Source organism: Pseudophryne corroboree, chromosome 2 (genome assembly GCF_028390025.1).
Source record: "Pseudophryne corroboree isolate aPseCor3 chromosome 2, aPseCor3.hap2, whole genome shotgun sequence".
In the NCBI taxonomy this organism is placed as follows: Eukaryota; Metazoa; Chordata; class Amphibia; order Anura; family Myobatrachidae; genus Pseudophryne; species Pseudophryne corroboree.
In genome coordinates this window covers 178770363-178783179 of record NC_086445.1, presented here as the reverse complement: position 1 = coordinate 178783179, position 12817 = coordinate 178770363, and the positions used below count along the sequence as shown (strand labels likewise).

The 12817-nt window shown below is 40.7% G+C and overlaps 1 protein-coding gene across 1 annotated transcript; it reads left to right on the top strand.

Annotated features, from left to right (window-relative positions):
• Positions 1-377: 377 nt before the first annotated feature.
• On the top strand, positions 378-6377 carry LOC135006834 (keratin, type II cytoskeletal 5-like). The gene is made up of 9 exons (XM_063952060.1): positions 378-1188; positions 1333-1547; positions 2297-2357; positions 2442-2537; positions 3148-3312; positions 4640-4765; positions 5226-5446; positions 5624-5658; positions 5741-6377. The coding sequence occupies exons 1-9, from the start codon at positions 697-699 to the stop codon at positions 6052-6054; spliced, it is 1725 nt and encodes a 574-aa protein (XP_063808130.1). The 5' UTR covers positions 378-696; the 3' UTR covers positions 6055-6377.
• Positions 6378-12817: the final 6440 nt, after the last annotated feature.

Below are 12817 nucleotides of genomic sequence, written 5' to 3'. Positions count from 1 at the left end.
CGGGATTCCTCCGGAGGGATGCCATACAAATGACATACAAATTGAATTACTAGACTGGGTTCTTAAGTGGTTAGCTTTTAAATGCTGAATAATGTATTTAATTAGCTGTCTCTTACATAATGAAAGGTGTTCACAAAATATTTTTTTTGACTTTTCACATGAGGATAAAACATATTTCTGTAGTTATGTTAAGTTGTTACATCTGCAAGAATAAATATTAATTTAATTTTTTATATTGTTTTAGTATTAGTATTAGTGTTATTCCACCAGCACACCCTGTTTGTTATTTCAGTACTTGTTTAGGCTATTTTACATTTATATTGTTGTCTTGAAATCACAATGATCACTATCTAATGTGAACTATTGTCTTTCCAGAGTTCTCGCTAATTCAGCATATACTTGTCTCTTCTTGTTTGCCAAGAGAAACATTTTTCCTAGAATTTAGAAATGGTCAATAATTTCCCATACAAACAGATTTTTTTTGCACTTTATATTAATAGGTGTGAGTTAATCAGATGAGCTCAGTGTTTATATTGCTAGGAGGCATACCAAACCCATCATTGATGCAAGATGATGAATAGACAACCCTGTGACCAAACCCTTCTACTAAGACAGATAAAAAGGATGGTTTGATCGCTGAGACATTTACTTTGCCTCTCTTCTGTGCTCAACCTCAGCATCAGTTCCAGAAGGACCATGTCTGTGTCTCGCCAAACAACATACTCTGTTGGAGGAGCAAAAGGCTTCAGTGCTGCTTCCGCTGCCCCATCCCTAGCAAACCATCGCAGCTTCAGTTCATCCTCGGCTACTCGCTCTAGTTATGGAGGTGTAAATAATTGCCGGGCTAGTTCCGGTGGTTTTGGTAGCACAAGCCTATACAATTTAACAGGAAATAAAAGAATTTCCGTCAATGCAAATTCACAGTCCCGTTATGGAAGTAATTCTGGTTTTGGAGCTGGAAGCGGTTCAGGATTTGGAACCAGTTCTGGGTTTGGTGTCGGTCAAGGATTTGGTGGGGGTTCTCAGTTTCCGGTGTGCCCACCTGGTGGAATCCAACAGGTTACGATTAACCAAAGCTTATTAGCACCTCTTAATCTGCAAATCGACCCAGCAATTCAGAAAGTGCGCACAGAAGAGAGAGAACAAATTAAGACTCTTAACAACAAGTTTGCATCCTTCATTGACAAGGTAAGGACATTCATGTATTATCTTATAACAACATGATTTAGTCTCTTTTTGCTGTATCACTTTCATTTCCATTTATACCCCAATTTATATCACCAACCTACTATTGTTGGACTTTTTTTTTTGGAAATTCTGGTTATTTTTTAGGTCAGATTCCTAGAACAGCAGAACCAAGTTCTGGAGACCAAATGGAAGTTTTTGCAAGAGCAGGGAGTCAAGACAGTGAAAAATAATATTGATCCCCTCTTTGAAGCCTACATTAATGGACTGCGGAGACAGCTAGACAGCCTATCTAGCGATAAGACGCGTTTGGATAGTGAATTAAAGCAAATGCAGGATGCTGTAGAGGAATTCAAAGCCAAGTAAGTAAAAAAATACTGTATATCTAAATATGCTAAATAGAGACTGATGCTGGCCTTGAAGTACTAAGTATATTGAAACTACTTTGGAAATGCATGGAGCCCACTAAATATCATTAACAAATTCCCGTACAGTATCAGACTTTCAGGGATATTCAATTTGCCCGCAACGATTGCGGGTGAAAAGTGTAGCCGCCGGGGCTATCTAATTAGCCCCGATAAGCCGGCACGTGCTGCGGCTTATCAGGGATTTTGCATCACCTGCCTCTGATAGGCGAAGCAAAATGCCCGATAACAGCCCCATTTTCATCTGAAAATGGGGCTATTTCATCCGAAAACACACAGGTTTCACTGAACCTGTGTGTTTACGGGTGTTACTGCACTCGTTACCGGCCGAGCTAATTAAATAGCCCGACCGCAGCACCCGAAGAAACATCGGGGGTTTTTAGTCCTGATGTCTCTTTGGGGGAAAATTGAATATCCCCCTTTCTGTATGTGAATTGTGTCCAATCATAATTTGTAATACATCAACCATAAATTAGTTTAGGTTATTAAATGTGCACTGTATTTTGAAAATCCTAATAATTTATAATAGGAATGTTTAATCTTAACTTTTATGGTAGTTTTACATCGTTAGAGCAAGTAAGTTGCTATTTTTATATTTATTTGGCAATAGTAACTCTGATTAATATAATTAAACAGCTTAAATAAACAGTAATGTTTGCTTTGTTTTTTTCTTTGCTTGCCAACAGATATGAAGATGAAATTCACAAGCGCACAGCTGCTGAAAATGATTTTGTGGTGCTTAAAAAGGTAAACATGAAATATTTATGGCCATCATCATTTTCTTAATGCTGATAAGATGTGCAATGATGTCTGATTCTATTATTTTATTAGGACGTGGATGCTGCCTACATGAACAATGTACAGCTGGAATCTAAGGTGTCTGCACTGACTGATGAGATCAACTTCTTGAGAGCCCTATATGAAGCGGTAATGCTCTATTCAGTTATTACTGATACATAACACACTGATATTTCGAACACCATGATAATATATCAACATAACTACAACGACTATCCATGGCCTCGTTTAATGACCAGTAACAAAGTAGATGACCAGGGCTACTAAGTGTTTGTGGATCTGTTAGTAATTTGGGTTGTGCTGTCTATATAATGCTAGATTTTAGAGAAAGTCAATGAAAAAAAATGTAGAAGAATAAAAACAATAAAAAAAGAAATATCTCAACATGTACTGCTTACTGTGAAGAACATATGAAAGAACTTGGCCCAACCACACTCTTCCATTTATGGCAACACAGCGAGATTCCTTTGCCGCTAGGAAATTGTACTTGAGCTTTGAACAGTATAACTATTAATGAAATGGATTATACCATAGCACTAAGGAAATGGCAGGGCAGCAGGATTTAGGTCTGGCAGAAATGAGGCCTGAGGAGCAGAGTGTGGACTAGGCTTAATATTAGTATAATGACTCATTTTCTCTTACAATGATTTCACGTGAAATCCTATAGTATATTATATTCCTAAATATAGTATAGTATGTCTGATGTTCTAGCAATAAATGATCTTTGTTCTCATTTTAGGAACTTGCCCAGATGCAGACCCAGGTCTCAGACACTTCTGTCATATTGTCCATGGACAATAACAGAGATCTAAACCTACAGAGTATCATACAGGAGGTCAAAGCCCAGTATGAGGAGATCGCCAACAGAAGCAGGGCAGAAGCTGAGTCCTTGTACCAAAACAAAGTGAGTGCATTGTTTAAATAACACTGTATGATGATTGAGTATCTTCTCCTTCCAAATACAGTATTACATTAAGTTCTTTGCTCTTGGTATTCTGCCAGAGGGGAACATTTTACTCTGATAACCTCATCATGTGCTTGTACAGGGTCTCCCATAATGATGGGACACATTTTAAACACAAGTATCTGGTACTGGAACAAGCCCATTTATTAAGGACTATGGGGTTATGCAGAGTTATTAGCAAACCCAAAAAGTTAGCAATTGGGCTAAACCATGCTGCACTGCAGGTGGGGCAGATGTAATATGTACACAGAGAGTTAGATTTGGGTGGGGTGTGCTCAAACTGAAATCTAAAGTGCACAGAAACAATATAACCCACCCAAATCTCTATGCACATGTTATATCTGCCCCACCTGCACTGCAACATGATTTTGCCCAATTGCTAACTTTTTTGGTTTGCTAACAACTCTGAATGTGTAATACATAACCAAGGTACAGTAGTTCATAGCAATGTTCAAGGTTTGAAGAAACGAAGAAAACACTCTCAGATTCTCTCTGTCATCCCCACCATAGCACGGTGCAGCACATCAGCCGGGATGGCCACTATCTCCCTCCAGGTGCTTTGGGGTAAATGTAATAGGGTCTGAGTTGTCAGAGGTGTGGGACTTTGGGTTAGAATGACTTGGTTGACTTGGTTTTACCTTGTAAACGATTGGCACTTTAAAAATATGAACATTCTTCCCAGAATTTCCACACCTCTGGTAACTTGGGCCCTTTTACAATTATCTTTTTGTTTGAGTTCCAGAGTTGTGCAGGGTTTCCAAACGTACACCCTTTCTTTTAGGTATCCCCACAGTAAGTAGTCTGGAGGTAGAGAGGAAGTAACGCATACTGTATGCAGCATGTGTGAGCGGTTCTTCGCTCAGCCGTAATGTTAAAGATCAATGCCCTGGAAAGTAGACCAACATTAACTCCCAATGTCAGACTTGGGAATACACTTTACACGGAAAATAAAATGTGTTCCATCATTCCATGTTCCATCTGTATGACGCACAAGAATAGCAACACAACACCTTAAAGCAAAATTTAATTTTATATACAAAATAGGACCTATGCAACATGCTTGTTACTTTTATGTAAAATAAAAAAATTTATACTTTAAATTTGGAAAATATAAAGCTTGTAGGTCACTCTACATATATCACAACAGAATTATGACTATCAAGATTGCTATCTCTCCCAGATTAGACGAGTATTTTAAATATCGGATTCGTTTTCACTTAATTCAAAGTGCGGAGTGCTGTAGTTTTTCTTTTTGCTGTGTTTGCAGTATGAGGAGCTGCGGGTCTCTGCTGGAAGACACGGTGATGACCTCAAGAACACCAAGAGTGAAATCTCAGAGCTAAATCGTTTGATTACTAGACTGCGCTCTGAGATCGACAATGTGAAGAAACAGGTAAATGGAATTGTTCTAGGGATTAATACTGAACATGTCAGAAGTAAATACTATCATTTGGCGTATAATGGTTATTATACTGTCACAGTTTCAGTGAAAGTTATCGTCACCTAGGAAACATACCTGGATAAAGAATTAAGCAATTTAGGGATTTTTTTAATGAAACAAATAGCAACAATTATTTAGAGTTTTAAATTATTCCAGCGTCACTGGCTACTAACTTTCTTAAAAATAATGTCAATAAGTATTCCATGCTGTTCATAGTGTTGGAATAGTATAGAGCTGTAATGATCCTGATTATCATGGAGGATAAGATAAAGATTTATAAGTAAAGAATAGATTTATATGCCGTAGACTGACATAGGTCATGTTTTATGTCTTCTTTATCCCCTTGACCATTGCAAATGTGTATTATTGTAAAACAAATGATCTAATTAAACTTTTTTATTTATGAATCTAGATTGTCAAACTGCAGGCTGCAATTGCTGATGCTGAACAGCGTGGGGAGCTTGCAGTGAAGGATGCCAAACAAAAGCTTGCTGAGTTGGAGGCCGCACTGCAGAAGGCCAAGCAGGACATGGCTCTTCAACTGAAAGAATACCAGGATCTAATGAATGTCAAGTTGGCTCTGGATATTGAGATCGCCACCTACAGGAAACTGCTGGAAGGGGAAGAGAACAGGTAAAAAATTCAAATATGACTCTTTTTAATCTATGACATTATTTTTACATGTATTGGTAATATGTGCATTCTATAATTCTCCAAAGTAGATCTAGTTAAAAATATTGAGGCTATGTATATGTATATATATATATATATATGTTATAAATGTTTATAATTATGTTCTCTTTTATTCAGGTTGACTGGAGAAGGTGTTGGGCCAGTAAACATTTGTAAGTTCACTTTGTAAATTGAGTTTACTATCTATAGAATCGAGCATACTGTATATGTAACTGTCTATTATTTCTTCATCAGCTGTGGTGAGCTCAAACTATAGCAGCAGCGGAGCAGGCCATGGTTATGGAGTTGGCAGTGGAAGTGGATTCGCTGTTGGCAGTGGAAGCGGATTTAATGGCAGTGGAAGTGGATTCAGTGTCGGTGGTGGAAGCGGATTCGGTCTTGGCGGATACGGCCTTGGTGCTGTTAGTGGTGTCAGTGGTGGACAAGGAATTGGTGGTGGAAGCTACAGTGTAAACAGTTTAAAACCAGCCATTGCCTCTGGAAGTGGCAGTAATTCCAGTGTGAAAGTTGTAACAACAACATCATCCTCAACCACCCGGAAGGTTTAAGATCATATAGTACTGAGGGCTGAAGCATGGTACCCAACCACTGAATATTTTGTCATAGAAAATTACACATAGGTTTTAAGAAGTTAAATTGTTGCTATCAACAAGCTGTTCTTATATTACGTTTTGTATGGATTTAAATATTGACTAAAATCATGCAAACTAATCCATATAATCCCTTCACCTGAAAGATAAGAACATGATGTGTCCCTGTTGCTTAGAGTAAAGCAAAGTCCTGCTTCCATTATTATATATACCAGTGCTTCCAAAATACAGTCCTGATGGTACCCTAACAGTGCATGTTTTCCCAATCCCCTTGCTGGAGCACAGGTGTATTTGTTACTGACTGGTACATTTTACCAGATCCACAGGTGATATAATTATTTCACTTGTGGTTTTGTGCACTGTCAGAGTGCCCTGTAGGCTGAATTCTAGAAACACTACTGCAATGTTTCTAAAACTCAACCCTCATGGAACCCTAACATTGCATGTCTTCAAGGTATCTGTAGATCTATTGTGTTAGTCAATTAATTTAATACCCCTGTGCTCTACCAAAATAATCTGGAAAGCATGCACTGTTAGGGTTCCATGAGGACGGGGAGTTGAGAAAAACTGTGTTAGGCACTGGTGAGACTTTCTTTGTATTATGCTAGTTTGTGTTTTCCCACCACGTGGATTTCTAAATGTTGCCTACCTCAGATCTGTGTGTAAAATATAAAATTTGGGTTGTTTTTCTGCTTTGTTTATGCTTCTGCTAAAATGATTACAGTACATTTATGGGAACTGTTCAGTAAAATGCAATCATTCTGAATGTGCTTGTTGTCTCTCTTTTATTTAGTAAAATACTGTAATTCAGATAATGCTATTTTGCAAAAATAAAATGGCCTCAAGGGGTAATTAAAAAACAGCAAAAAACACCAGTATTTCAAGGCTGCTGCACTATCGCGGGTAATTGGATACCCCCCTCAGTAGTAGTAGTAGTAGTAGTAGTAGTAGTAGTAGTAGTAGTAGTATTAGTGGTATCCTTCAGTTTCAGTATATGGAACCACAAAATGCCTGTAGTACCGTACAGTAAAATAACAATAAAACACACAAACAATAACATAAGTTCAAACAGACAGAATAAGGGGGTAAAAAAAAAATCATACAGTGATATTTCCATAAAGCTGAGTGACAGATACAAACAGTACCAATTAGTGACCCAGAGTATTGAGAAAGCAGAGAGACAGGATCAGAGCTACTGAGAAAGTGGGGTGCACATCAAAGATAGTTTTGTGGGTGAGAATTTATTGGGTGAAGGGTCCTCCTTGTGAAAAACTACAGCCTGACGGGGGGTAAACTTGGAAGTGACTTTGGGAGTGACATAGAGGGGGCAGGTAAGAGAGAGAGCATCTACTGAGATGAGATTGTAAATGTAGGAGTGATTAATTGCATGGGCGTAGCTATATTGAGTGCAGAGAGTGCCATTGCTATGGGGCCCAGAGGCTTAGAGAGGCCAACTCTGGGGCCTGACTCATCTGTACACTGGTAATAAAGTTGTCTACTAGGATCCTGGAATTTACCACTAAGCACTGTGTGGTATACTGTGAACTGGTGGCACTGTGTAATATGTGTACTGGGGCAAAACAATGTGGCATAATCTTAACTTGGGGCACTCTAATATGGCATATTATGAGCCGGACCATCACTATCATTCATAAAATGAATCAGGGGCAAACAATGAACTGCTTAATTTATAAAATCAATAGCATTCATTTCTATGGAGAGAGGTGTCTCACTAGAAGGGGATAGTGGTCCCTTCAAAATGTTGATATGGTACCCACAAAGGTCTGGCTACACCCCTGATTGATTGTTTTGAAAGTTATAATGAGGAGATTAAACTTGATTCTATAGGGTAATAGGAGCCAGTGGAAGTATAGAAAAAGGTGTGAGGTGATATGAATAAAATATTTTGTTGCCTCCAGAGTTAGAAAGGGTCTGATAACTGGAGATTCTGTAAAAGGAAAATCATCAGGATTGGTATACAGAATAAATGTGGTGTGGTGAATAGAGGAAGGAGTTGAGAGTGATACCTAATCAAGGGACTTGAGGGAGTGGAGAGAGGATATGTTAAGTTTAAGAAAGCTCTAGGACAGTTGGAGATGCAAGACAGGGGTCTATTTATCAATGAGTGATAAAACTCGTTGTGAATAATGAAACTCATTGCATATGATAAATGGTGCTCCAGCCAATCAGCTCCCAACTGTCATTGTTCAAACACATGACAGTTGGGAGCATTTATCATACACAATGAGTTTTATCACTTGTTGATAAATGAGCCCAAGAGACTACTCTGTAGTGCTGTGGATCCTGCTCCTTGCATTATCTAATACTGGCCAAACATGCTAAAATATCTGTAGTGATGTCAGGTAAGTTGGCATATTCAGATGACTGGGCATTATCAGTCATGTCTGTAAATGCGGTCAGATAAGACTGTGTATACATTCCAGTTCCTATTACACAAATCGGCCTTAGTTTTGCTGGAAATAATCTATCAACTAGAAACAAATAAAAATTGCCTTCCTTCAATGCTCTCTCCCAAACTGCTGCCTATACCATCTAAAGAAGGTCTATCAAACCAACTTATATAACAGATCTGTACATACTGTAGAATAAGCCGGCATTTGGTAGGTACTGTATTTGGGCTTTACAGTAATAGAAAAAAAAACGAAGAAATTGTCATAAAATATAACAACACCTTGGGGGAGTTGTATCAAACTTTAGAGAGAGATAAAGTGGAGAGAGATACAGGGGTCTATTACAAAGCCTTGGAGACAGATAAAGTGGATGAAGATAAAGTACCAACCAACCAGCTCCTAACTGTCATTTCTCAAACATAAGACGAGATGTAATAGGATACACGTTTGCCTTGAGGTGCGGTACTCCGGCCAAGCTTGGACGTTTTTTTAAAGTGGCAATCATTTACAAGGCAAAACCATGTCTTGTAAATGACTGCTGCTTTAAAAAGACATCCGAGATCGGACGGAATCCCGCACCTCTTACAAACGTGGATCCTATTACATCTTGCCTACAGCTCTGACATGGCAGTTAGGCGCTGATTGGCTGGTATTTCCGTCCATTTTATCTCTCTCCAAGGCTTAGTCAATAGACCCGAAAGTACCAATCAGTCAGCGCCTGACATTTTCAAACACAGCCTTTAAAATGGCAGTTAGGAGCTGATTGGCTGGTACTTTATCTCTCTCTGCTTTATCTCTCTCCAAGTACTGATAAATATCGCCCCTTATCTGAAGATTTTTCCCACATTATTTTGTGACTTTTAATAAATGTAATGAATGACTGTACTCTAAGAATTATTCTTTATAATGCAAGTGCCCTCACTACAAGCCCTTTTCTTAGTGCAATAATCCAAATGATCCAAAAACATTAATAATTACTCATACACACAACTCTGCATACCATTGTGGAGATGCAAACGAATAGCATACACCTTGCACATGTAAGAAGAGAGGATTGACTGCATAGGAGAGGAAAGGGTTAAACATCTGGGGAGGGGTGGACCCAGCTGTAAGGAAAGTACAGCCTTTGAGGGGGAGGGCTTGATATATATAGGGAGGGAGAAGCCATTTTAAGTCTCTTGGTGACTCGGTTTCCCACCCACCCGCCCTGGTAGTTGGAAATAGTGGCACATGGTGCTGTGGCTCTAAGTTGTTGGCTGTTTTATCGTTGGCTATTTATTGGCGGAAAAGAACGGCAGTTTCGTATGGTAGAGAAAACTGTAGTGTTTTACAGTTTGTTTGTGGTTTAGGTGCACTCACCTCCATCGACTTATGGCCGCTTGACCACCCATCCGGGAAGGCAGCGGCAGGGCACCCAGGAGCGGTGGGTAGTCACTGTGGGGGTTGAGTTGTCACCTATTACCGGTTTATGGTAAGCTTTTAGTAAATTTATAGGATTTAGTTAATTAAGTTAATTTAGATTAAGGAGCCGTTCTTTTGGGCCGCCACCATATGCCAGCTGGAGCGGCATATTAAATTAATCTCTTTTATTACAGGTTTCCCAATGGTTAGGGACAAATAAATAGCTAGCAATTTTCTGCCAAATTCAAGTCTCAGTGTCGTTATTTCTGGTTATGCTTGTGAATGCTTTACTTTCAAAGAAAGGGGTCCACCAATTATCACTAAGATGTTTAAAACACACAAGGTACGTCCTCAAAACCAACTTGCATTCAACTGCATTCAACTCTGCATTGTCCCTGGTACTCCCTTAAAAATAGGCAGCCTTTGTGATCATAACATTTGCCAAATAAAATCAGTAACTAATAGACCCCACTAAAGTTACATTAAAAGTGTTGACTACAAATTTAGATTAGATTTGAGAAAAGGGCAAGACTGTGCAGACTGTGATACCGCTCTACCCATTTTGAAGTTAAGTTTTGCTATGAGTCATTTATTAATAATGTTTTTATTCTGTGGACTAATAGGGCTTCATTCCATCCTGAGTACAGTATAGCATACTTACTATATTTGTCTCACACCAACTCTACCATTACAGTGTGTCAGTATAAAGTCTGAACCCAACCCAAAAGAAAAATATATACTGTGAGTGCCTGTTTTTTGTTTTACATGCACTATGTGGCAATTACAGTGTGTGGTAACCGCATGAGTAATGGACTGATAATTCAGGATTGTTGGGGATTACCCTGCCTCTGATTTTTCTTAAATTGGTCATCATGATCTCAAATTTAAATTTGTTCCATATTTATCTAATAAATGGTTATGACTTCAGTTCTAATACGTAGATATTTTCGGTAATTATATTACGCAGGAATTTTTAACACTGCACTGTTTTATAAGCCGTCCATTGATTTTATTAAAGGCCTCGCCGTCCACCCCCCTACCTTCTTTTCTCCCCAATAAACACTCGGACAACTGAATTGCGATTTAAAAGGTCACAGCCAAATTTATTGATCAAATTAGAATTGGTACTCTATAAGTGGGTGGCGAGAAAGCAGTGCATAGTACCCCCGGCTACAGCCTCCATTTTAATTTCTTCCTAAATTAAACAACGGGGCGGAACCTAAGTCCCGCCCTTGCGCAAGTTAGCTGAGCGGTACCACTTCCCACCATTGGCATAGCACCGGTCCACCCTTAAGATGACGACCGTGTCGGCCCTTGAGGCCACGACAAACTCGCCGAGGATCTGGGGGAAGTGCCGCCAACCGACGTTGCGCTACTACAGACTGCCGAGGAGCACTGCTTTCCGCGCCTGCTGGACCTCTTTTGCCAGACCATAATTAAAGACCGAATTGGCCTGACGTTGCCACCACCGGACGTAAACTTCGATTCAAATTCCAGTTACCTCACCTTCGCCCTGGTGATAGCGAAAACTCTGGATTGCCTATCGGTGCCACCACCGAAATTAAAAAAAAAAAAAAAAAAACGTTCAATTCCTAAATACCAGGGCCAAATTGCCCTACCAACTGGGCGGGAGGGTGGGTGCCTTCTTGTATCCTTGATCAGCCTGAAAGAGGGAGCCTGCCTGGCACTCCTGCTCTTTTGTACCTCCCAGGTAACTCTCCTCCCCCTCTTACCTATAGGATGCTGCTATGCTACCTGCTCTATCCCCCCCCCCCCCTCCCCTCCCCTCCCCTTTTCTCTCCTTCCTTGCCCTAGGCTCCTTCTTTAAAAAACCCAGGACGCTTATTTATTCTCGGGCCTAGTTTGTCCCTCGAATTCTTTAAGCCGTCCATTGATTTTATTAAAGGCCTCGCCGTCCACCCCCCTACCTTCTTTTCTCCCCAATAAACACTCGGACAACTGAATTGCGATTTAAAAGGTCACAGCCAAATTTATTGATCAAATTAGAATTGGTACTCTATAAGTGGGTGGCGAGAAAGCAGTGCATAGTACCCCCGGCTACAGCCTCCATTTTAATTTCTTCCTAAATTAAACAACGGGGCGGAACCTAAGTCCCGCCCTTGCGCAAGTTAGCTGAGCGGTACCACTTCCCACCATTGGCATAGCACCGGTCCACCCTTAAGATGACGACCGTGTCGGCCCTTGAGGCCACGACAAACTCGCCGAGGATCTGGGGGAAGTGCCGCCAACCGACGTTGCGCTACTACAGACTGCCGAGGAGCACTGCTTGCCGCCATAGCCTGGTTCCTAGAACCCAGGCCCGCCACCCGCTGCTACCTCCTGCCTCCCACTGACGCTTTCCGCTATGCCGCCCAAGAATACGGCTAGGCCTTTCTCTGTCAGGTGTACCCCGCCTTGCCTGAATAGTCCCTCCTCTCCGAACCTCAACAACGGGTGCCTGGCGATCGTACCGCCTTCTCCCGTTAAGAGACGGGCTACCGCCCTGTTCACCTTTCTTCTGACCCTTTGTAACCCCGTGCCCCCCTGTGCCCTTGGGACTATCTCGGACCATGTGATCCTTGTATTAGGCCACCGGCCCTTCAACCATTGTATGTCGGCTTGAATTGCCGTAATCGGCTCGCTCCCCTAGCTTTTTCCTAGATCGCTGCCCCCTAGACCTTTTGCACTCCTGAAAAGTAGAATTACAATTAATCGTTACCCCCTGTTGTATGCGGACCTATGGTGCGAACTTTCGCGCGACCCATATGAAGGTGAAAACCACAAAACCTCTTTTTGTTTGAGGGCAAAAATGGAAAAAGTCCTTCATTCCCCCATTTATGGCGGGCAGCTTAAGGCCTTGGGTTTCGCGAAAGACGCCGAGCTGCCTTCTAGTCTTGCTTTTCCGCGCG

Excerpts from the sequence above, each read along its gene's own strand:
- LOC135006834 (XM_063952060.1), top strand. The coding sequence starts at position 697 with ATGTCTGTGTCTCGCCAAACAACATACTCTGTTGGAGGAGCAAAAGGC. Across the intron at positions 1,548-2,296 it reads GTAGAGGAATTCAAAGCCAA|ATATGAAGATGAAATTCACA; the intron begins GTAAGTAAAAAA and ends GCTTGCCAACAG. Across the intron at positions 2,538-3,147 it reads TGAGAGCCCTATATGAAGCG|GAACTTGCCCAGATGCAGAC; the intron begins GTAATGCTCTAT and ends TTCTCATTTTAG.